Source organism: Copadichromis virginalis, linkage group LG7 (assembly GCF_057382275.1).
Source record: "Copadichromis virginalis isolate Kocher_CV1m ecotype Utaka linkage group LG7, C_Virginalis_male_GT1.1, whole genome shotgun sequence".
Classification (NCBI taxonomy): Eukaryota; Metazoa; Chordata; class Actinopteri; order Cichliformes; family Cichlidae; genus Copadichromis; species Copadichromis virginalis.
Genome location: NC_140624.1, coordinates 13,143,841 through 13,168,045, shown reverse-complemented (window position 1 = coordinate 13,168,045; position 24,205 = coordinate 13,143,841). Strand labels below are relative to the sequence as shown.

The 24,205-nt window shown below is 41.9% G+C and overlaps 1 protein-coding gene and 1 long non-coding RNA gene across 4 annotated transcripts in view; one reads left to right on the top strand and one right to left on the bottom strand.

Annotated features, from left to right (window-relative positions):
- The window catches only part of tln2b (talin 2b), a 94,396-nt gene that overhangs the window by 56,323 nt on the left and 13,868 nt on the right, over positions 1-24,205 (top strand). For 2 of the 3 annotated variants that reach the window (XM_085461833.1, XM_085461835.1), the window contains exons 13-42: positions 1,340-1,523; positions 1,741-1,854; positions 2,270-2,378; positions 2,982-3,190; positions 3,437-3,535; positions 4,189-4,356; positions 4,708-5,002; positions 7,992-8,158; positions 8,867-8,995; positions 10,291-10,404; positions 10,580-10,693; positions 10,783-10,917; positions 12,731-12,859; positions 13,003-13,105; positions 13,836-14,044; positions 14,486-14,605; positions 14,773-14,970; positions 16,351-16,490; positions 17,013-17,106; positions 17,556-17,645; positions 17,761-17,883; positions 18,980-19,123; positions 19,348-19,533; positions 19,658-19,798; positions 20,497-20,678; positions 21,452-21,584; positions 21,702-21,803; positions 21,919-22,089; positions 22,785-22,931; positions 24,009-24,110. In XM_085461833.1, the coding sequence (XP_085317959.1) occupies positions 1,340-1,523; positions 1,741-1,854; positions 2,270-2,378; positions 2,982-3,190; positions 3,437-3,535; positions 4,189-4,356; positions 4,708-5,002; positions 7,992-8,158; positions 8,867-8,995; positions 10,291-10,404; positions 10,580-10,693; positions 10,783-10,917; positions 12,731-12,859; positions 13,003-13,105; positions 13,836-14,044; positions 14,486-14,605; positions 14,773-14,970; positions 16,351-16,490; positions 17,013-17,106; positions 17,556-17,645; positions 17,761-17,883; positions 18,980-19,123; positions 19,348-19,533; positions 19,658-19,798; positions 20,497-20,678; positions 21,452-21,584; positions 21,702-21,803; positions 21,919-22,089; positions 22,785-22,931; positions 24,009-24,110 (4,351 nt within the window). The remainder of the gene's footprint in view (positions 1-1,339; positions 1,524-1,740; positions 1,855-2,269; positions 2,379-2,981; positions 3,191-3,436; positions 3,536-4,188; positions 4,357-4,707; positions 5,003-7,991; positions 8,159-8,866; positions 8,996-10,290; positions 10,405-10,579; positions 10,694-10,782; positions 10,918-12,730; positions 12,860-13,002; positions 13,106-13,835; positions 14,045-14,485; positions 14,606-14,772; positions 14,971-16,350; positions 16,491-17,012; positions 17,107-17,555; positions 17,646-17,760; positions 17,884-18,979; positions 19,124-19,347; positions 19,534-19,657; positions 19,799-20,496; positions 20,679-21,451; positions 21,585-21,701; positions 21,804-21,918; positions 22,090-22,784; positions 22,932-24,008; positions 24,111-24,205) is intronic. The other variant, XM_085461834.1, reaches the window with a different exon arrangement.
- Positions 21,511-22,791, bottom strand: LOC146704589 (uncharacterized). The gene is made up of 3 exons (XR_014921190.1): positions 22,727-22,791; positions 21,699-22,154; positions 21,511-21,613 (listed from the first exon to the last, which is right to left on the bottom strand). It is a non-coding gene; the product is annotated as an uncharacterized LOC146704589 (long non-coding RNA).

Genomic DNA, 24,205 nt, shown 5'->3' with positions numbered 1-24,205 from the left:
ACGTAAATTTATGTGATAGAAGATCAGATTAAAAGCCTGACAGATGAGAAGATAAACATATACGCCCTATGATCTTGGCATGAAACTGGACAAAGACCAAAGGTAAACAAATACAGAGACAAAGGCTGACTATTCAGAGATGAGACAATGAGTGTGTAACACTCTTACAGTACTAACGAACAGGAATATAAATAGCAAAACTCACAAGCAGAAAGAACATCATTAACCTCCTAGGACCTGGCGTCCAAATATGCGGACATCACATTTTGGGTTGTCTGGACCACAATACTACATTTTGCTCTGATATCCACTTACAAGGACATTATACTGCCACTGTTCGAATGAAATTTATAAACGAATGTCCTCATATGTGGATATCAGGCCCTTTACAAAATGGAGTAAAAAGATAATTCTTTGTTTTTACACAATCATCAGGTCCCAATCAGCCCAAATAGCAAAGAGAAATTAAAAATGCATGCCATGAAAGAGTTCGGGTCTTCGGAGGTGAAACTAAGAAGACTAAATGTTAGAACTAGAACCTAAATCATTTCACCAGATCAGAAAATAAAGTGGGCGTTAAGGCGTCTGGGAAAGGATCTCAAAACTGGATTATAGATGGCAGACAGTTGGTGTCGTAAACCACCGCCTCTGTTCAAAGATGGTCGCTCACAGTGGACGTAAATGGCTTCTTTCACTCCTCTTTCAAACCATCTGTCCTCTCTGTCCAAAATGTGAACATTGGCATCCTCGAAAGAGTGACCTTTGTCCTTTAGATGCAGATGAACTGCTGAGTCTTGTCCCGTGGAGGTGGCTCTTCTATGTTGTGCCATGCGCTTGTGAAGTGGCTGTTTCTTCTTTCTTCTTCGTTCAGAAATTTGTTTGAAATGATGATCTTTAAATATGCAGTTGTTTAGAAACGGGTCCAAAAGGCCTTCCCAACTTAGAAATCTACAATTCTTCCTCTTCACAAAAAACACTTCAAAGAAACCATTTGAAGGCCAAAGTTACTATGACATTCATGCCCATGATGAGTGTAAGTAACCTTCTGACCACAACAGCATGTACAAGCATATAATGTGCATAGGGAACAGCTGTGGCTTGGGAAACAGTGTGGGTTGGCCACTAATCATATGGTCGGTGTTTTGATCCAAACCTCAGTGCTCCTAATGTAGGTGAATGGGTGAATGTGGCTTCTAGTATGAAGTACATTGAGTGGTCAATTAGACTGAAAAATGTTACAAATATGCGGTCTATTTACAATACATAAAGTTAATGTTTTGGTGTGATTAATTATAAAATTCTTCTTACTGCTTTCTATTTCTTTTTATTTTTTAATAAGGTCCACAATTTTGCAGCAGCAGTTCAATCGGGTAGGCCGTGTGGAGCACGGCTCGGTAGCCCTTCCAGGTATAATTCGGTCTGGGTCTATTGGCGGGCCTGACACTTTCAATATGGGTACTATGCCCTCTGCTCAGCAGCAAATCACCACAGGGCAAATGCACAGAGGACACATGCCTCCACTGGTGAGTAAGCGCTGACAAACATGCTGGTCTGTTTTTTCTTTTCTTTTTTGCTTTGATTCAGATAGTAACTGAAACTGTAGCTTCCAACCTGTGGGCCATTTAGGAAAAAATGTGCGACCTAAAGAAATCTGATCAAGAAAGTTTCACAATCTTGCAATCAGACTCCTTTTGTTAGGCCATTTGCAAACACTGTGTCTGTGTTGTTTGTTGCTGTCAGAGTCTAGCCCAGCAGGCCCTGATGGGGACCATCAACAGCAGTATGCAGGCTGTGCAGCAGGCCCAGGCTGACCTGGGACATGTCGATAATCTGCCTCCACTGGGCCATGACTTGGTGAGCCATATTACAACCAGTTACTTCAGTTGTGGAAAATATTTCAGAACAGTTGCACCATGCATAGATGGTGCACTCTACCACATTCCCACAATCCTAGCAATCCCTTGAGTTGTGCTTTTCTAACACTCGAGATTGTGTGCTTTCTGATATTACAGCCTCTGGATTTGCAAAGCAAAGATGGCTTAAAAAGAATCAAGCATTCTAATCACATCAAAGTCCATCAAATATCTCAAATATAATTAGGATGTAGGACTGACTGTAAATGTGGAGGCTGTATTTAATGCTTGAGTGTTTCCAAAGCCATAGGTGTTGTACTAGCCTAGTCCTTTAATCCTGTGAAAGAAAGCTGATATGAGCTGAAAATCACACACTACGATGAATGCCAATAGCTCTCATTTTCCTCCACCAAAAGGCATCCAGGGTTTGGGTTCAGAACAAAGTGGATGAATCCAAACATGAAATCCACTCTCAGGTTGATGCCATCACTGCTGGAACAGCATCTGTGGTCAATCTCACTGCAGGTGAGTGCCTGGGAAAATGCTAAATAACTAAAAAAAGAAAAAACAAGGGATGGCATATGTTATTATTTTCTGGTTTTATTAATTTCTATATATGAGCTTTGGTTTCTGAAGTCTGCACTGGGCATAGTGCAAATGGTGTAAATCAATATGTTTTCCAAGTCGGCGTTACTGAGATGGTATTAAAACTAAAATGTATGTCTCAATTTTGCCTCAAAAATATTTCTATGATTCATAAATCTTGAACTTGTTGTCCTGAAGCTGAGTTTACTGCCAGTGTCTCTTTCAGCGCCTCATGATTTTTGGCGCAATGCCAGTCAGGTTCCAGCCAGCCTTTTGCTTGGTTTTAATCTTACCTTGCCATCTGTTTGGTTGCACGTATGCTAGCTTCTCTGTCTAATACAAAGCGTTTTTGTCAGCGTGCTCATCTTCCATTTCAAATGGGTTCAAGCTACAGCACTGGCACTGATGTGCTTGTTGCAGCATGTGAAACACAAGCTTCTCCGTGGCTTAGCAAAATTAAGGTGGCAACAGCATAACATATTAAGATGCACAGCAGAGATGTAACCCGATTAGCTTGTAATGATGGCTATCCATCCTCTGCAGGTGAGCCGACAGAAACTGACTACACAGCAGTGGGCTGCGCCATCACCACCATCTCCTCCAACCTGACGGAAATGTCTAAGGGTGTTAAGTTGCTTGCGGCATTAATGGACGATGAGGTGGGCAGTGGACACAAGCTCATGGGTGCTGCCAGGATGCTGGCAGGAGCTGTGTCAGATCTGCTCAGATCTGTTGAGCCCGCAGCCGCAGAGGTGAGGCACCTGCTGATTATTGTAGTGATTTGGACCTCATCCTTATCTGTAATCGCAGTAGTCACAAAGGCACACACAGTTTTGAACTGCATTTTTTTTTTATCTGTGTCCCAGCAAAGATGTATTACAGAAGGTTTTACGGGGATGATTTTTTTGATCCTAAATTCTGTTTGGATAATTCATGGGAGCCTCTGTGAGAGCAAGCCAAGCCTGTGTAATGAATGTGATGATGTCATTCCCATACAGCCCAGGCAGACGGTGCTGACGGCAGCAGGAAGCATTGGACAAGCCAGCGGGGACCTGCTCCGTCACATGGGGGAGGGCGAGACTGATGAGAAGTTCCAGGTTGGACGCCACCCCCTCACTGTTTCTATGACACTGCTGGCCAAACAGGAAGGCACACACATTTTCTGAACTCTCTTTAAAAATGTCAATACAAACTTATGTAATCACCTCAGACTTTATTATTAGACCCTCACTTTATGTGGATTTGAAACAAAGTGTCAGAAGGAGAGCTTTTAGTAGTAAAGTGGCAATGCATTGTTCCAGACCTCCACTAACAGCACCGTTTCAGTAGCCTTCTCTAGCTACCTAATTTATTCTCTTACTCTGAAATTCATTTACATGCCATATACACCTTAGTTTAGATGTCCTCTCGCAGCTTTTATACCACTCTCTTTAGTGTTAATGCCTGGAGAAGAGGGCTCATAAATCATCCACGGTCTTGTTCTCATTGACCTTGAGACAGTGTTCTTCTGTTACATTAACATAGTTTGTATTCCATTTGCTATACATAGTAGCACAGATGTGCTGCCTAAAATTCTTAACCATTTATCTCTTTCTGTTATGTGCTACACTTGTTCCACATGCATTAGCTGTGCAGTAATCACTCTATATCGATTGAAAAAATATGAAAACATTTACTTTCCTGATCCCATCAGTCACATGTTTGCAGCTGCGCTGTGTTTCAGTGAAGGACATTGATTAATATGTTGCAGGACACCCTGATGAATCTGGCAAAAGCAGTGGCCAATGCAGCTGCTATGTTAGTCCTGAAGGCCAAGAACGTGGCCCAGGTGGCCGAAGACACCATATTGCAGAACCGGGTGATTGCAGCTGCCACTCAGTGTGCCCTGTCCACCTCACAGCTGGTCGCCTGCACTAAGGTACTGATGTAAAACTTGTTCGTCTCAGCAGCCCAGTAGGTAAAGGACAAACTATTAACCAGAAAATGATCCAAAAAATATATATATGGGACTTATATGACATATTTAAAAAATATGTAATACTAATGTTTTATCCAATTGAAGCAGGTCATCATTGTATTTGTTGAATTCTTTAAATAGCAACTAAAGAAATGTATTCCGTATATATGTAGCAATATGTTTTATTTTAAAGCCTCACTTGTTGCATTTGGTTAGATGAGGTAAGATTAATTGTAGATGCAGTTTGTGTCTTCAAAATGTCTCTATTTTGTTTCCTTTGACTATTTCTGCCAACATCTGTGTGTGGTGCAGGTGGTGAGCCCAACCATCAGCTCCCCAGTGTGTCAGGAGCAGCTTGTCGAGGCCGGGAAGTTGGTGGACCGTTCCGTGGAAACCTGCGTCAAAGCTTGCCGCTCGGCCAGCGACGACGGTGAGCTGCTGAAGCAAGTTGGGGCAGCAGCTGGTGTGGTGAGCCAGGCTCTCAGCGACCTCCTGCAGCACGTCCGCCACTATGCCAGCTGCGGCGAGCCTATTGGACGTTATGACCAGGCCACGGATACGATTATGAACGTGACCGAAAACATTTTCACTTCCATGGGTGATGCTGGTGAGTGAATACCTGTGTTTATTTGAATTGTTTTAATGTGTTTTGACTTTATCACAGAGGTGCTGAAGGTATATTTGTGTTTATGTGTATGTTAAGTGATCTTAAAAGTCCTCGACGTGTTTTGAAAGCTGACACTGTTCGTAATGGCTTGAACCATGAGGCCGAAGAATTTTCAAACACAGTCGATTCTCAAGGGGTTATGGGAAACATGTCATCCAAAACCACTACAGAGTACTCAATCTGGTCCCAATCAGCATCAGGAAGACTTTGAAATTTAACAGAAAACACATGACCTGGGGATTTTTTGAGAGAACAAATGTTTAAATGCTGAGGCACTGCTACGCTTTTCTCATTTAATCTCTTTGTTGAGTTGATTGTCAACAGAGTGTGTTGGTTGAATCCCAAGAAATTAGCATGTAGGCTGTAATGCATATAAATGTATTTCATAGTCTTCTCTGGGTGAGCTATTTTTGAGCCGGAGGTGGGTGAGTGGGGAAACACAGCTCTTTGTAGCAGGTGTGTGTGGAGATGCAACATATATCAAAAGATTGTTTTATTTGTGGGAACAGGGATGACTCACTAGAAACCTAGCTATGAGAGTAGATGAAGATGAAGATGGTGTGAACCTGCATGACTACAGAAATTTCTTACTGATGCACTAGGTTTGCCTGTTAGGATGAATTAATATACTGTGCTAATTTGTCGAACACTGAAATACTTACAGCTGTAATAGCTCTGGTCGTGTAAGTTTAAGTAGTATGATTTTTCAAATTTACATAAAAATTGTTTTACCTCTACAGTCTCATATGTAAGATGGTAATGAGAGCCGAACTTACCAGTAACAGTCATCGTCCAATCACATCAATTATGCCTTTAATGAAGATCTGTATGTATTAATGAGGCGCTCTTATAGTCAAAGTGTTAGAAATCCTTTTAGTGGCCTCACAAGCGTTTTGTCTACATTTTCATAGGTGGCAATATTTCCAAAACCTTTTAAAAAATATGCTGGCTGTCAAGGCTGATACAGATGTACAGTTGAGAATTACGTTATTAGTCTCCGAAATTTAAAGTTTTTGTCAAAATTTCCAGAGTGGCTTTTTAACACAGCAAGAAAGTTTTAATTTAGAAAGCATAAATTAATTCTGTTTGCACACAATAACTGGTGGATCATATCAGAATAAATAAAAATGACCAGGGTGAAATATTAATAACCCACTGAAAAACTGATCTTTTTATTGAGCCATAGCACAAACAACTGCTGTGCAAAGATTTGCTTTAACTCTGTAATGCTCGAAGCTTGTACAATCAAGTTATTTTATGGTGTTTGTGTTAAAGAGTCATCAAGAAATTGTCAAAAATTCAAACAAAGCCACAAAGTACAGATCAGAGGAAGGATGTGGAAGATTTCAAGGACTCTGAAAAGCAAACTAGTGAGAGACGTGTTTCACACCAAGAACAACTCAATTTCTGCACATGAGATACCTTCAAGCCTGACTGAAGAATCCTAAGGACAACCTGGAGAATGATTATGTATACTGGAAGCATCTCTTTTGGTCAGATAAGATTCAATTAGAGCTCTTTGAACACAGAGATGTGTGGAGAAAGAAGGGAGTGGTGTACAATAAAAAAAATATCATCTTCACTGTTGAAACACGGTGGTGGGAGTATTATGCTGTGGGGATGCGTCAGTGCATCTGTAACTGAGAATCTTGTCAAGGTGGAAGGAATCACGAAGAAAGAAAGATATACAAAGATTCTGAAAGAAGGTTTTGACTGGTTTGCTCAAAGCCCTGACTTAAGATAAGATAAGATAAGATAACCTTTATTAGTCCCACACGTGGGAAATTTGTTTTGTCACAGCAGGAAGTGGACAGTGCAAAAGTTATGACGCAAAAATTAGAATACAATAAGAATAAATACAGTACACAGCTGTACAGAATAGAATAAAATAATATACTATATACAGTAGAATAAAATAGAATAAAAATATACAATAAGATAAAAATAGAATACGAATGCTATATACAACTGAGTAAAAATACAACGATGCCAGAAAAGATTATTGCACTTAGTATTATTGCATATGTATGGATGTGTGTGTTTGTTCAGTTAAAGTCTTTATTATGGAGTCTGACAGCAGTGGGGAGGAAAGACCTGCGAAATCTCTCCGTCCCACACCGTGGGTGCCGCAGTCTCCCACTGAAGGAGCTGCTCAGTGCTGTCACAGTCTGCTGCATGGGGTGGGAGACGTTGTCCAACAGGGATGACAGCTTAGCCGCCATTCTCCTGTCACTCACCACCTCCACTGGGTCCAGAGGGCATCCTAGAACAGAGCTGGCCCTTCGGATCACCCTGTTCAGTCTCTTCCTGTCCCCAGCAGAGATGCTGCCGCCCCAGCAGACCACACCATAAAAGATAGCAGAAGCCACAACAGAGTCATAGAAGGTCTTCAGGAGTGACTTGAATCTGATTAAAAATCTGTGGGTTGAATTGAAGACCACGGTCCATGCCAGAAGACCATCAGAGACTCAGACATTCGCCAAAGAACAATGGGCTGGGGTTGATTAGGAGATGTGTGTGAGGCTTGTTGAAAACTACAACAAAGGACTGCAGGTTATTGTCCAGCAAAATGATACACAATTGACTATTAGCTTTAGCAGGCTAATGACCCTAACCCTTGACCCTGCCAGCTTTAGTTTTTTGTTTGTTTGTTTTTTGTCATTTTGTTTTAAAGTAATATAAGTATCAAAACTAAAACTAGGCTGTTTGGAAAAAGAGTGTTAAAAATCACTGGCTTTCTAATAAAAATGACATTTTTGTGGAGGTGCTAATAATTCTGTCTTCATTAGCATAGATGTCATCACTGAAAAGACAAAAGAAAAATGTAAATGAACAAAAGCCCAAATCAGCTGAATTTCAGTTGTAACAGTTGTAATAGATCATTTTGATGTTTATACGGGGCACTAACTTGGTGTTTGCGTGTGAACAGGTGAGATGGTCCGTCAGGCCAGAGTTTTAGCCCAAGCTACCTCTGACTTGGTCAATGCCATGAGATCAGATGCAGAGGCAGAAGTTGATGTTGACAACTCCAAAAAATTGCTTGCTGCAGCCAAGCTCTTGGCTGATGCCACAGCTCGGATGGTGGAGGCTGCTAAGGTAGGAAAGCATCAGGCTTAACCTCACAATGCAGTGTGGTTAACATAATACCAGACAATAATACCAGACAATAAAGTAATGTAATAATGACTGAAAGCAGTTAGCTTTCAGTCATTATTACATTACTTTATTGTACCTTATTATATTCTACAAAATTTAACCTAGCTCTTGATGCAGTGCATTTTATTTTGTTGTTGTTACATCTAGAACAGTTTTAAAGGAATTGAACTGAATATCTTCCCTTTGATAGAAAACAAGTGTTGGCATTACTGTATGCACTATCTACTAGCATCATTTCACATCCAAAATAAAAAGGCTGCTGCATCAGTGGCTCTTAATGAGCCCCTGGCACTGCTGAGCAGGATATTATCAGTGTGAAATACGCAGGCATGTGAAACGCTGCTTATGGCTCGTTAGATGTTTTTGATCTGTGACACATTAATCACCACGTCACTGCCATTATCAAAGAGGAAGTGAGGATCTGGCACTGACGGTTTCCTTGGAAACTGTCAAAAAGCAGACAGATCTAAATGACTCTTTCCATCTATTGCACAACTTGCATAACCAGAGTTGTTTAAACTTTTATTGCTGAGATCTGATTGCTGTTGTTAGATTCTGTATGTGCAGTACAGTATGTGTGAGGGAGTGTGTGTCCGCGTGTGCACATCTGCACATGTGTACATGAATGTGTGTTAATGCGTCCCCCAGGGGGCAGCCGCCTACCCGGACAATGAAGACCAGCAACAGAGACTCAGAGAGGCAGCTGAAGGGCTACGTGTCGCCACTAACGCGGCGGCTCAGAACGCAATAAAGAAAAAAATTGTCAACAGGCTGGAGGTGAGTTAAAGGACTCAATGTGTCATCATTTTTTCTGTTGTCTGACCTTGATCAAAACATAAATCTTCTTCTTGTTTCACCTTACTGACAAAGGTGTGACCCAAACATCTCTTTCTGTTATTGTATAATACCTGCAAAAGAAAGATGGTGTAAAAATAAAAGGAGAAAGAAAACACTGAAAAGGATGAAAATAACCATGTAGAAACAACTGCTGGGCAATTTATTATATTTGTATTATTTCTCTTTCCTATAGCACTGTGCTATAAGCCCCATTAGTGCTGTGAATGAGCCACCTAAGTGTAAAGATCTGTATTTAGCCCTTGGTATCAGTTTGCCTCTAATGACTTCCCGCTCTCTGCACAAGAACACACAGTGTAGTGTTCAGTTTTCTAGGCACATAAACTATACATTACTGAGGGCTCGAATAATCCTGCTATCAGACATGCAGCATCTCAGTCATCCTTCTTGCATCAGATGTTCACACTAATGATGGTAATAGCATCCTCTATCGAGACAGCATGTAAGCTGGGGAAGACCAGAATGTTGAGCATATCCAAGTGCATGTGACAAATATAACAGATGACACTATGACCCTTAAGACCCCTTAATTTATCCAGTTTTATACAGACAGCATGATGAGCATATCACTTTATGTATTCCACTGACAAGCCACAAGCTGAAGTGGCAGTGTAATAGGTGGGGTTTGTTTGTCTGTTTCTCTGCAAGATTATGCAAAAGCTACCAAGCCGAATTTCATGAAACTTGATTGAGTGGGTTAAGTTCAAAGGAAGAAGCCATTAAATTTTCTTTTGTATACTGATCACATTCTTTAAAATTGCAAAAGAATAACAAGGGCACTTGATCTATCTGTCTGTCTGTCTGTCTTTAGGGTTATGTGAATTTTCTCTATATAACGATACCATGTGTTACGTATATCTTTCCATCAGTATCTCCTCACCCATTTAACAGCTTTGTTTTCAGTCCCGTCATTGCTTCAAACCCTGTCTTGTGTCTATGAATTAATGTAAGCCAGGCTATTTTTAGCTTTAGTTCTGGAAATCTGCCCAAGCGAAGGCAGTACTGATCACTTCATGAAATCATGACCGAGCAGCATAGTTCCATCCATTTCCCTCTTCTTCCAAAACCTTTTGGTTGTGACCCCTTTTAGTCTGATTAGAACTCTGTTGGAGTACAGAACATGACAGCATAATACTGCGCAGAGCAAAAGTGAACATTCCTCTTAGCCAAGCAGCACTCTCTTACTTACATTTTCTCCATTTGTGTCTTCTGAACAGATCGCTGCTAAGCAGGCAGCGGCTGCTGCTACACAGACCATCGCAGCTGCCCAAAACGCAGCTGCATCCAACAAAAATACAGCCTCACACCAACAGCTAGTTCACAGCTGCAAGGTATGATCCTGTAATCTTTGTGATGTGCTCTTTTGTACTAATGTTATAGCCTGTATTTACATATAATACATGTTGTCACAGGGAGTGTCTTGTTTGGGAGCCTTGTTAGCACCTTTCTCAGTAAGTCATGATGGTGTGGCATATGAAGCAAACATTATGTGGTGTTTAATTTCAGATGGTAGCAGATAGTATTCCCCAGTTGGTGCAGGGAATGAGGAGCAGCCAAGCCCAGCCTGAGGAGCTGGGCCCCCAACTCGCCCTCATCATGGCCAGCCAGAGCTTCTTACAGGTTTGTATTTCACCTTGACACAGTGAGTGACTGTAACCCTCTATCAAAGGAATCTCATTTCTTGGTGTGTTTCTATTACTGTCTCTCAGCCTGGGAGTAAGATGGTGGCGTCTGCAAAGTCAGCAGTTCCAACAGTGGCCGAACAAGCTGCTGCTATGCAACTGGGCCAGTGTGCCAAGAATTTAGCTACCTGCCTGGCGGAGCTCCGGACTGCCACGCAGAAGGTATCCGTGAGCATGATTCTTTTCACTGATGCAGGCCATCAGTGAAAAGATTCACTGTCCAATTAGAGTCTAATTCTGTGATCTCACATCACACATTTACAGTGGGGCAAAAAAGTATTTAGTCAGCCACCGATTGTGCAAGTTCCCCCACCTAAAATGATGACAGAGGTCAGTAATTTGCACCAGAGGTACACTTCAACTGTGAGAGACAGAATGTGAAAAAAAAATCCATGAATCCACATGGTAGGATTTGTAAAGAATTTATTCGTAAATCAGGGTGGAAAATAAGTATTTGGTCAATAACAAAAATACAACTCAATACTTTGTAACATAACCTTTGTTGGCAATAACAGAGGTCAAACGTTTACTATAGGTCTTTACCAGGTTTGCACACACAGTAGCTGGTATTTTGGCCCATTCCTCCATGCAGATCTTCTCGAGAGCAGTGATGCTTTGGGGCTGTCGCCGAGCAACACGGACTTTCAACTCCCGCCACAGATTTTCTATGGGGTTGAGGTCTGGAGACTGGCTAGGCCACTCCAGGACTTTCAAATGCTTCTTACGGAGCCACTCCTTTGTTGCCCAGGCGGTGTGTTTTGGATCATTGTCATGTTGGAAGACCCAGCCTCGTTTCATCTTCAAAGTTCTCACTGATGGAAGGAGGTTTTGGCTCCTTCCATCAGTATCTCACGATACATGGCCCCATTCATTCTGTCCTTAACACGGATCAGTCGTCCTGTCCCCTTGGCAGAAAAACAGCCCCATAGCATGATGTTTCCACCCCCATGCTTCACAGTAGGTATGGTGTTCTTGGGATGCAACTCAGTATTCTTCGTCCTCCAAACACGACGAGTTGAGTTTATACCAAAAAGTTCTACTTTGGCTTCATCTGACCACATGACATTCTCCCAATCCTCTGCTGTATCATCCATGTGCTCTCTGGCAAACTTCAGACGGGCCTGGACATGCACTGGCTTCAGCAGCGGAACACGTCTGGCACTGCGGGATTTGATTCCCTGCCGTTGTAGTGTGTTACTGATGGTGACCTTTGTTACTTTGGTCCCAGCTCTCTGCAGGTCATTCACCAGGTCCCCCCGTGTGGTTCCGGGATCTTTGCTCACCGTTCTCATGATCATTTTGACCCCACGGGATGAGATCTTGTGTGGAGCCCCAGATCGAGGGAGATTATCAGTGGTCTTGTATGTCTTCCATTTTCTGATGATTGCTCCCACAGTTGATTTTTTCACACCAAGCTGCTTGCCTATTGTAGATTCACTCTTCCCAGTCTGGTGCAGGTCTACAATACTTTTCCTGGTGTCCTTCGAAAGCTCTTTGGTCTTGGCCATGGCGGAGTTTGGAGTCTGACTGTTTGAGGCTGTGGACAGGTGTCTTTTATACAGATGATGAGTTCAAACAGGTGCCATTCATACAGGTAACGAGTGGGGGACAGAAAAGCTTCTTACAGAAGACGTTACAGGTCTGTGAGAGCCAGAGATTTTCCTTGTTTGAGGTGACCAAATACTTATTTTCCACCCTGATTTACGAATAAATTCTTTACAAATCCTACCATGTGAATTCATGGATTTTTTTTTTTCACATTCTGTCTCTCACAGTTGAAGTGTACCTCTGGTGCAAATTACTGACCTCTGTCATCATTTTAAGTGGGGGAACTTGCACAATCGGTGGCTGACTAAATACTTTTTTGCCCCACTGTACATGCAGGATTGCATCTTGTCTGCTGCGTATGGCTTGTGTTTAAGTAACAGCTATGTCTGTGGGGGGGTTTTTTACTTTTTTTTTTTTTTTTTTTAAGGCACATGAAGCTTGTGGCCCTCTGGAGATTGACTTAGCCCTCAAAACTGTACAGACACTCAAGAGTGAACTTCAGGATGCCAAGATGTCTGTCATTGATGGCCAACTCAAACCACTTCCTGGAGAAACGGTCAGTAAATAGAAACAATTACAGTTTCTCATCTAGCCCATCTCATTAGGCTAGAGATAGCTGCTGTGTAGAGATACCAAAATGCTAAAGAAATCTTAGCCATGAGTCAAATGAGTTATTTATGTGTTCTGTCGCTTATACAGCTGGAAAAATGCGCTCAGGATTTGGGAAGTACGTCTAAGACTGTGGGTTCTTCCATGGCCCAGTTGCTGACATGCGCTGCGCAAGGCAATGAACATTACACAGGTAGTGTATTTTATACACGAGTGGGGCTGAGAAGTTTGAGCAGCCATTTAGATACATATGGAATACTTCCTGTGACTTTTATTTAAAAGGAATTCTCAAAATTGTGCCGAGTGTCAGTCTTGAGGATAAACCAAGCTAAAGATGTTATTTTATTTGTGCTGTCATTACCGCCTTGAACCGAACCCCGGGAATCCAACATGGCTTCACTGCTTTGCCGTCAGTTTTGGCTCAAACGGGGATCTCAGTGGAATTGAGATGAAGACGGATAAAGAATAACATTTATAACAATGAGTGCTCCGAGGCAGTACTTCATGCTGTGGCCCAGGGTGCTGCTCTCTACTCATTAATCTTTTTTTTTCACTGGATTTAACATTCCATCAGCAAATGGCTCCACTCTGCTGGTTAATGCAATTTTATGCAATTTGCAGCTTTTTCTTTTTTTTCCCCAGTTCTATGTGTAATAAGCTGAGGGGACCTCCAGTGTGAGGCTTTATTTATCATATTAAGTGATTTATTTAAACAATGAAGTTATTTGAGTATAATGATTTTTTTTTTCTTTTTTTCACAGTGTGGTGCTGCGAAATCCTGCTTGTTGACTTGCACAATGTCATTACAGTTTTAGTAAAGACAAGAAATACACATAGCTCTCAGTTAGTACTGCTTAAACAGGGCTGCTGAAATGCGACACTGGAATTAATGTATTTGCTAAATCGTCACTCATTTTTCACAGGTGTTGCTGCTAGGGAAACAGCACAGGCTCTGAGGACATTAGCTCAAGCCGCTCGAGGTGTGGCAGCCAGCACCAAGGAGCCTCAGGCTGCAGCTGCCATGCTGGACTCAGCCCAGTGTGTGATGGAGGGCTCAGCCATGCTCATCCATGAAGCACATCAGGCCCTGGTTCATCCTGGTGATGCTGAGAGTCAGCAGAGACTGGCACAGGTAGCATACCACTTATTAGCAGATAGATAGATAGATCTGATAGATCTGATAGACTGATTGATTGAGGAGCACTGATGGCCCCTGTCTCCCTCATCTACTGATTTGTAAAGATTTTCCCATTAGAGTCGTCCCCTCTACTAAGTGTTGCTCTTTTTTTCCTGTCTGCTATGCATTTCTCGGCTGGTTTCCCTCTCTCAGGAGAGGTTTTGCTGGAGTAAAATTGTTCATTCTCCTGCAGCCCTTCAGGGGATAAACATATTGTTTGGCATATATCTGTGACAGCAGCATAAATTAGTGACACGGATTATTGTGCACTGCCGTGAGCCCAATTTGCATTTGAGATATTTCTCCACATATAGCTTTGCTCTGGGGCTTTGTTGTGTAGCACATTTTTAGAATGACTAATGACGGACCATTGACAGATGTTGTACTGTGTTGCAGGTGGCCAAAGCTGTTTCGCACTCCCTTAATAATTGTGTGAATTGCCTGCCAGGCCAGAAGGATGTTGACATGGCCCTCAGGAGCATAGGCGAGGCCAGCAAGAAGCTACTAGTGGACTTCGTGAGTGTTGCTTAAGCTTTTTCTTAGGGATTTCTTGCCTTTTATGTTTGCATAATGACATGAGAGTATTTATATATCGACCCTTTATCCCCAAACAGAATATTTCCTTTTGCCTGCAGTTTTAATATTCCAAAGTGTGGCCTAATGTGCATGTCTTGTCTTTGAAGCTCCCTCCCTGCAGTAAGACATTCCAAGAGGCTCAGTCTGATCTGAACCACACAGCAGCTGAACTCAACCACTCCGCAGGCGAGGTCGTCCACTCCTCTCGTGGAAGAAGCAGCCAGCTGGCTGCAGCCTCAGGGAAGTTTAGCCAAGACTTTGATGAGTTCCTGGATGCTGGCATTGAGATGGCAGGACACACCCAGGTAGGTTTCATGACCATACAAAGACTTCATGCTCCAGTGACACAGTTTAATAGTGATCCAGTGCCAGCAGTTCATTTAAAGCTTTTATCAAGTAAACTCAAAAGCTTCAAATGCAGAGTGCATCTTTGCATTACTTTACTAACCAAAAGCTATTGCATTCAGTTAGTCACGCTAATTCCTCCAAAGAGCTCTAAAGTATTCAGATGCTTTGTGTGATGTTCTTGTTCTGAATATTTTGCTCATTCATTCAAAATTCTAAATATCAGACACTGAAGAGGATGTACACTAGTACACATGGGAAATTTTATCTCATGTGTCCTGAAGATACTCCCACAGCTTGGACTGGTTTGTAGGTCCTGACTCCTGTCTAAGTAGAATACTATCAAACTGATCGCTCACCACCCAGACTATGCTGGTCATTCCATGGTAAACAGAATAAAGGCGAACTAGGTATGTTGCATAATTTGCATAATTAACCTGTACTAATCTCTTACTTTACAACAGCTATCGCATTTCTTCAACATGTCTGCATGGAATTAAACACCTCAGATGTTTATTTTGTTTGTCCACAACTTTTTTTTTTTTTCAGATTCCCCTGATAACGTTTGTGTTTTTCTGCCACAAATGGCTCATTTTAGTGTATAGTCTCAGATATAAGCTTTTTCTTTGTAACCATGCCTTCAAGGCCAGCATCTTGGAATCACCTCTTCACTTTTGGCGCTGAAATAGATTTTTGTGGATACCGTTTAATGAAGCTGCCAGTTGAGGACCCATGAGGTGTCGGTTTCAAAGTCTAGAGACTCTGATTAACTTGTCCCCTTGTTCTTTTCTACACCGGAGGCTCCTGCTTCTCTTTTATTCTGGTTAGAGCCGGTTTGTGCTGCTCTGTGAAAGGAGGCGCGCGCACCGTTGTCGGAAATCTTTCCCACATGAAATAGCCTAACGGTCTTGGGTACTCTGAGTTTCAGGAGAAAATTCAATTTTGTGGGGAATTTATGAGACTAAAGTCAAACCCACAAAGGCTCATATAAGTGCATTACTTCTTTAATCAGAACAGCAGTTTTTAGCCGTGACAACAAAAATTAGAGTTAGGCTTTTTGATATAATAAACTTGGAACACAATAATATTGCATACAAATTATTAATCGATAATTGTCACTTATACACACAATATTAATTTGACTAAAAAACAAACATTACATAAATTTGACAATCAAAGACTCAAAAATACCTGTTATGTGACAAAAGAGGATAGCCATTACTGTAAAGTAGAACACTCTAACCAATACTGTTTAATAATTGTAACACAACATTTAATACAGATTTGAAACCATCAAAAACAAAATTCACCTGAATTTTTCTTCTTCCTTGCATGTACAGAGTAAGGATGACCAGATCCAAGTCATCGGTAATCTGAAGAACATCTCCATGGCATCCAGTAAGCTGCTACTGGCTGCCAAATCTCTGTCTGTGGATCCAGGTGCAGCCAATGCTAAGAATCTCCTAGCTGTGGCAGCAAGGTGCGATAAAACTCAAGCAGTACCTGAAATGTGTCAAATTTTCTGAATGCTATGTTGTATTTGCCAGTGAGGTGAACAGCTCAGTAGTATATATCATGTGAATCCTGGCTCAAGATCTGTAGCAAGTAATGATAGCTATAGAAAACAGCTTCTTACTACATCTGTATGCCGCTCCTACAGCGTGTCTGTTCGGCATTGCTAGGGGGAGTACGTATCCTCCCCTTAGTGGAGAGAAGCCAAGCAGCTGGTCCCGCAGGGCTTTAGGCCTGACTGACTTCTCTCTGTCTAATTAGGAAGATGGAAGCCTTGGCTTGAGCCTGTCTGTGCTCAGCAAGGCTGAACACAAACTCGAGACAATCTCGGCACTCCTGTGAGCTGTGTTATCCAATCGCAGCGAGAAGCCGGCAGTGCCGTGCTTGAATAGGGGGGCTAAAAGCATGTGTGAGTGAAGCCAGCCTGTGCGTGCATGCAGAGGACACATGTGAGAGCTAAAGAGGCTGTGTGGCTGCCTGTGTGTTTCAGGGCGGTGACAGAGAGTATTAACCAGCTGATAACGCTCTGTACACAGCAAGCAGCAGGACAAAAGGAGTGTGACAACGCCTTGAGGGAGTTGGAGGTAGCTTTCCTCACATACAGGATACCACACAGACGTTTTCTGGTTTCTATGCATGCCTGCATTTCATGTTTTTTAAATAAAGTTTATGAGTTTTGTATTTTTTTCTCATGGTTTCCCACTATTTTCCATTAGATTCCTCCTATATAGCCATGTTTTATAGCTGGATAATACATTCAGAACAATAGTGCAGTAGCTGCATTAGCAACACTAATATAACAGGAGCATTTTTACATTCTGAAGCCTAACGATGATTATACTATGAATAGTTTTAAATGATATTAATATTGTTCATTTAAGGCCTTGATTATGATGATTTATCTCTGCACAGATCAATTTATAATTATAATGTTAGCCTCAGGTCTGAATTAAGTAGCTGATAAATTTCCAAGGATATCAACGTAGAAATGCAATATTGTAGTTTAAGTTGTTGTGTCTCCGTCTGTATTCAGGCTGTCAGAGGTCTGCTGGATAACCCCAGTGAGCCCGTCAACGAGCTCTCCTACTTTGATTGCATCGAGAGCGTCATGGAGAATTCAAAAGTACAGGCGTATAAAATAACTGAGTGCACTATGTATACTAACTGTCAAATATTTTACATGGTAGGCAGCTGAAGAGCTAATTTGTCCACATTTTCTCCATTTTCATGTGCCTCAGGTCCTAGGGGAGTCAATGGCAGGCATTTCTCAGCACTGTAAGACAGGTGATGTGGTGGCCTTCGGGGAGAGCGTGGGCTTGGCGTCCAAAGCTCTGTGTGGGCTGACAGAGGCTGCAGGACAGGTGAGATCACAGCGCCATACTAACTCGCTCTGACTTACCCTGCTTCTGCGCTCGCCTTCCCTTTTTCTCTTTATTTTTAGATACCTAGAATTAAACACACACTTTGTTTAAAAAAGCAAATTGCTATCAATTTTTAAGGTTGACATAGCCCAAGACATACGGCGTAAAAGGAAATTGAGACATCTTCACAAGGTGGAAATCACTTTCACGCATGAACTGCTGCCCTGAACCCTTCTAGTCGATACCCAACAGAGGTGCAAATATCTGACATACTCAGAACAGACATTAAACAATCTTCACCCTGCCAGCTGACTAGTACCAACTTTGTGTGATGTCCTATTGGATCGATCTGCACCAGTCTAAGAACAGTGGAGGTATTAGCCTTGTGAATCAACAGCTATGAATGATGTAACGGATCTCTTCCTTGGCCTTGCACTGCTGGGTTTTCCCCTGGTTGTCCTTCTGTGTTGTCTTGCAGGTTCCTAGTAGGTGGGGTTAAGTAGTACAACTGGGAGCACTTGGCCGGGATCATTTAAGATCTGGCTTTCTTAGCTTTTGCTCCCTCTTTATTAACCGAGCTTCAGCCTGGTTATTTAAGGTGTTACCCCATACAGAATCACACATCTAACATTGGATCACTACTTGAAATGCAGAGGAGTGGGGTCATCTTCTTGTGTGTTCCACAGAAAATGTCAGATGATTGTGGGACATCCAGTCCTTTCTGTTGTGCTCGGTTGGTGGCCACACAGAGTCATTGTCTTTGTTGTTTTGTGTGGGTTTTGTGTTGTTTTGGGTTTTGGTGTGAAGCTCTTGTCCACTCAGTCATAGATATAAGCACTCGCATTGTTGTTGGCGTAGAGAATTTCAGTGTTTGTGCAGGTTCTCTTGATGGTTTTCATGGACCATGGTTGTTCAACATTTATCAGCTCTTGGTGTCCCAACCACAGACTCATAAGATGTGGACCCCATTCCTATGGAGTGGGTGTAGCAGCCTTGGCCACGGCCTGCTCTGTATTCCCCTTTGTGTCCCTTTGTGCTTGGGGGGTATCCAGTGTAACTGGGAGCACATAACACGCTTTTGTTTTCTACTCCACAGGCCTCTTATCTTGTAGGCGTTTCTGATCCCAGTAGTCAGTCAGGCCACGAGGGGCTGGTGGATCCCATTCAGTTTGCACGAGCCCACCAAGCTATACAGATGGCTTGTCAGAACTTAGTGGATCCTGCCAGCAGTCCCTCACAGGTAAGATCCATTAAAGGCTGCAGAACATTAATCCCCTGGCATATGGAGACTGAGTAGTCTTTAATAACTTGCTGTTAATTCTGTCATATCTCTTTAATTAAATACAGTTTTTAAGAATAAACCTGACCTCTGTGTTTAAAGAATCAATGCCCCCATGCCTTACCTAATTTTATTTTATACAGCTGTTCCTCTTTGTTAATGGTTTTGGTTCATTTGTTCATAAGGTCTTGTCTGCAGCAACAATTGTAGCCAAGCACACCTCGGCTCTCTGTAACGCCTGTCGCCTGGCCTCTTCTAAAACTTCCAACCCAGTGGCTAGGAGACAGTTTGTCCAGTCAGCCAAAGAGGTGGCCAACACCACAGCCAACCTCGTCAAAACCATCAAGGTCAACTCTCCAACTGATCAAAACGTTGAGTGTAAATTTGTTACAGATATCTTTTTCGTCAAGTGAGAAGATACAGATGTGTGTATAAGTAGTTACACACTTACAAAAACAGCCAAATGAACAAATATTCATGACTGTCTTATTTCAGGCCTTGGATGGGGATTTTTCCGAAGAGAATAGAAACAGGTGCCGCGTTGCTACAGCCCCGCTCCTCGAGGCTGTGGAAAACCTGACGACCTTTGCCAACAACCCCGATTTTGCAAGCATTCCAGCTCAGATCAGCAATGAGGTATTCGTTCAGTTGATGCTTGTTTATAATGCTCCTTTAAAATGTCCTTCACCTTTTCTAGTTAAATGAGTTAAAAAAGTTAATAAAAATCTTTTCAACAACACAAATGAGATCTGTGACTGTTTTTTTTAGGAGCAGTGAAAATGTTCAGTTCATCCTACAGAAGATATTGCGCTTTTCAGTGAGATTAAACGAGTGTTTGTGACTTGTGTATTCAGTTTGCTTAAAAACTGCCTTTTACTTGAGCCAACAAGCAAAGGTTTGTGCTGTGAGCAGGAGAGGAAATTGAATTGAGGTCCTTTTGTTATTGTCAAGGAAAGGCTCAAAAAGAAGGATGTATTTTTTGTTTAATCTGAGTGCAATAGTTTGCGCATAGTCCTCTAAAAGCTTTATGGCTGTAATCTGTTGGAGGGCAGTGTTTAACGGCACTTTCTCTTAGCACAGCTGCTCTAATCTTCAGCTTGTTAATCTAATTGTCAAAGGGGGGTTTTGCTCGTATCATAAAGACTGAAGGTGTTTCTTCGTGAGTCTGTGTAAAGCTGCCTGTCTAATCTCATCCCTCCCTTTGATTGCACCTTTGATCTCGCTCAGGTAGTCAAGGAATATTAACAGCTGTCAGACCAGTATAGCTAGCTCTTCACTGTCGAGCTGTTACCTGGGCCGTTGTTTCTCCTACACTAATCTTTTCATTTCCACAGGGCTCAGCAGCACAGGAGCCCATTGTGCGTTCAGCCCGCTCCATGCTCGATAGCTCCACTTACCTTCTAGAAACAGCCCGCTCACTGGTCCTTAACCCCAAAGATCCCCCCACCTGGTCCATACTAGCCGGCCACTCCAGGACAGTTTCTGACTCCATCAAGAGTCTCATCACCTCTATTAGGTTTGTGTTAATCCCGCCTGTGATCATATCTGTCTCTGCAGCCATGTCTTCAAAGTTTAGAAAGGTTTCCTTGCAGTGAGAGAAAATAAATTCTCATATTGGAGGACTTTTTTGTGACATCTTTTCAGCTAAGCAGGAAATTGCTGCATTAGTATATAGCTACTGAGTTCCCCACTGCTTAGTAATAGATTAGCGAACGGTGGGGCTCGCTACGGTGGATCTGAAACACATTTCATTATGTGGTGTCCTATCAGCTCTCACAGCAACTAAGACCTACAATTAACAGACATTAACATTTAACCTTGACTGTCAGTATTTTTCGAGTATTCAAGCATTTGAAGGAAACGTGTTGCCACTTTCTCTCGGGAGCTGAATGAAAAATGATGGCGTTCTCATGCCTGCATAACAAAAATGAGTTTCAAGCCAGTGGCTGATTAGCTAGGCAGACCATTGTGACTATGTGCTGATTGCCTGGTAAAGCCCATGGTAATAATATGACTGCAAGATTACAGATTGCATTACAGATTCATTTGTGAGCTTTAGGGCTTTAGGTGAATATATATTTTTTCATTTTTTGATCTTTATTTTTTTTAACCAAGCAAGCTTCTTTTCCTTGTTTTCACTGTTTATATTTATCTAAGCTAATCTGCTATGGGTAGATATGAGCATCATTTTTCTTACAACTCAAATCTCCAGATTTTCTTATTATATATTTATTTGCACATTAAGGTGGAGACATTTGTCTCTTTTTTTCCCATTATTTCTGGTGACAGGGACAAGGCACCGGGACAGAGGGAGTGTGATTACTCCATTGATAACATCAATAAGTGTATCCGGGACATTGAGCAAGCTTCACTAGCAGCGGTTGGCCAGACCCTACCCTGCAGAGATGATATCTCCATGGAAGTGAGTTCAAATCCCCCATCAGCTGTATCCTGTGTGAGAGGGAAGAGGAACTTAATGAGATCTGTAGTCTTTCTGTTGAGACTTTTACTGTAATTCTCTGCTGTTGTAACTCACCAGGCACTCCAGGAGCAGCTGACATCCTCGGTACAGGAGATTGGTCATCTCATTGATCCAGTCTTTACAGCTGCCCGAGGCGAAGCTGCCCAACTAGGACACAAGGTGCTAGTCTGACAGTGTATCTCTTCATTCCCTCTGAATTTAGGAGGCAAACACACAGTTTTGTATGTTTTGGTTCAACTTTTCTCTGACTACTGTCCTAAATGCTTTGTCTCAGGTAACCCAGCTGGCCAGTTACTTTGAGCCACTCATTATGGCATCGGTGGGCCTGGCCTCTAAGCTGCATGACCATCAGCAGCAGATGACCATCCTGGACCAGACCAAGACGCTTGCTGAGTCCGCCCTGCAGATGCTTTATGCTGCCAAGGAAGGCGGGGGAAACCCAAAGGTAGTGCACAGAGTCAATTTTACTATTCGTGTCGATGCTGTGTTTTGCCTGACTTCAGAGATGAGCTGTAATGGAATGGAAAACAACGAGTTTCAAAAATAATGGAACATCTTTGTCCATCATTGTTGCACATTAATGAATCCCTTCTTTCACAGTTTCTCTAATTCTTTCAGCTATAAACCATTTGTATTATCAAACTGAGCAGAACAAAGCCTCAGGAGTTCTTTTTAAGTTTTCTATATTAGTGCTGGAATTGATTTTAAGATTTAAGTGATTTTTTTAAACCTGTTCATTGCACAACTTCTAATCCCATTCTGAAATGATTGTGCTTTTACTCAAACTCTGCTGCCATCATTACAGCCATAAAACATTGAAATGAGCTCCTTAGAAGCTTTTTTTTTTCCTTATCAGATTGTCTGACTACCCCAGGCTTTTATAATTTTATTTTTATGGCTACATTCTGAGATATAGATTTACAATTGTACAAACTAGACTAAGTTTGAATTATTAGCCAGCAGGGATGATGTCTGTTCTTAAATCAGAAAGGAACCAGCCTGGTGACACGTCCTCTAGTTGGACACTGAGTTCTTACTAGCTTGAGGTGCACTGTAGAGCTGTTGTCAAGCTGATGAATTACCTCCTGGCTAAACCGAGATGGCGTCACAGTAACGTTAATCAGCTGCCCGTGTCCTCAGGCATCCCACACACACGATGCCATCAATGAAGCAGCCCAGCTGATGAAGGAGGCTGTTGACGACATCATGGTGACTCTGAATGAGGCAGCGAGCGAGGGCGGCATGGTTGGGGGTATGGTAGAGTCCATCGCTGAGGCTATGGGCAGGGTGAGTAAAGATTGTTGTTGTCGTCATTCAGTTTCAAGAGAATGTTTCTTGGGTACTTTGAGTGGATTTCAAGTTGCCACTTGACCCCCGACTTGTCTGAAAGCAGAATGAGCTTTCTCTCAAAGCCACAGTGGGTGTTCTGAAAGAGTGTGCTTGTCTATGACTCTTATTAGTCCAGAAGATGGCACGTTTTAAAATCCACAGCCCACTGGTGATGTTAGTTTTCAGTCATATTGCTAGAGGACATGTGTGTTGACAGTCTAGTTAGTAACTGACAGCGACATGTGCAAACTCAGATGTAAAGCACTTGGCCCAGTTCAGCAAACACCAATTTTTTCCCTTCTTGTGCCTTTTACACTTTTAATTAGAATGTGCATGTTATCTAGAAAATGGAATATCCGTGAAGAACACAAAGTGGAAACGGCTTAATAAATGTATACATTTAAAAAAATATATCATTTGACACGTAACTGTGAAACAAATGGGGTTGTATCTGCTTCAGGGGAAAGAAATAAGGTTGGAATTAGCAAATTCAGCACAGCACTTTTAATCTATTCATTGTAGACTTTTGTAGGAATTGTAGGAAATTTCATATGTATCCTTCACATGTGAAGTAAAGAATAAAAATTGTATACTGTTTTGGTGTAATCTGACATCCAGGACATTACAAGTATTTTGTCTATCTAAGATTTATTGACTTTGTCAATGCACTGCAACCAACATATTTACTAATTCACTGGACATTCTCCAGCTGAAAAAATAAAACACTCAGCGCTCTCTCTTTGGACTCAGAGCACAAATGCATCTGAAAAAGGCAGATAGCATATCATCCTTACATATTTAATGATCAGCCTGATCTGTCTGGTGTGCAAAAATTTTCCATTTCTTTCTGGAACCTGCATCAATGGACAAAGCAAGATACACTTAAAGGATTTTCAAATGATGCAGAATAAAACTAACTCTGTATTGTTCATTATTAAGCGAAATTAGGTTATTGATTTTCTAATTCATATTTGTGAATATTTGTTTATGTATACACCTTAAACCAAATCTGTAGCTACCGTTTAATCTTTACAGCTGGCTGAAGGAACACCCCCTGAACCCGAGGGTTCCTTTGTAGACTACCAAACCACCATGGTCAAATTTTCTAAGGCCATTGCCATCACAGCACAGGAGATGGTGAGCATGCAAATGCATTACAATATTCATGCGTAACTCACGTCTGCAGTATTTACATTAAATCTTCAATGCCAATGTTTGACAATAGTGCTGAA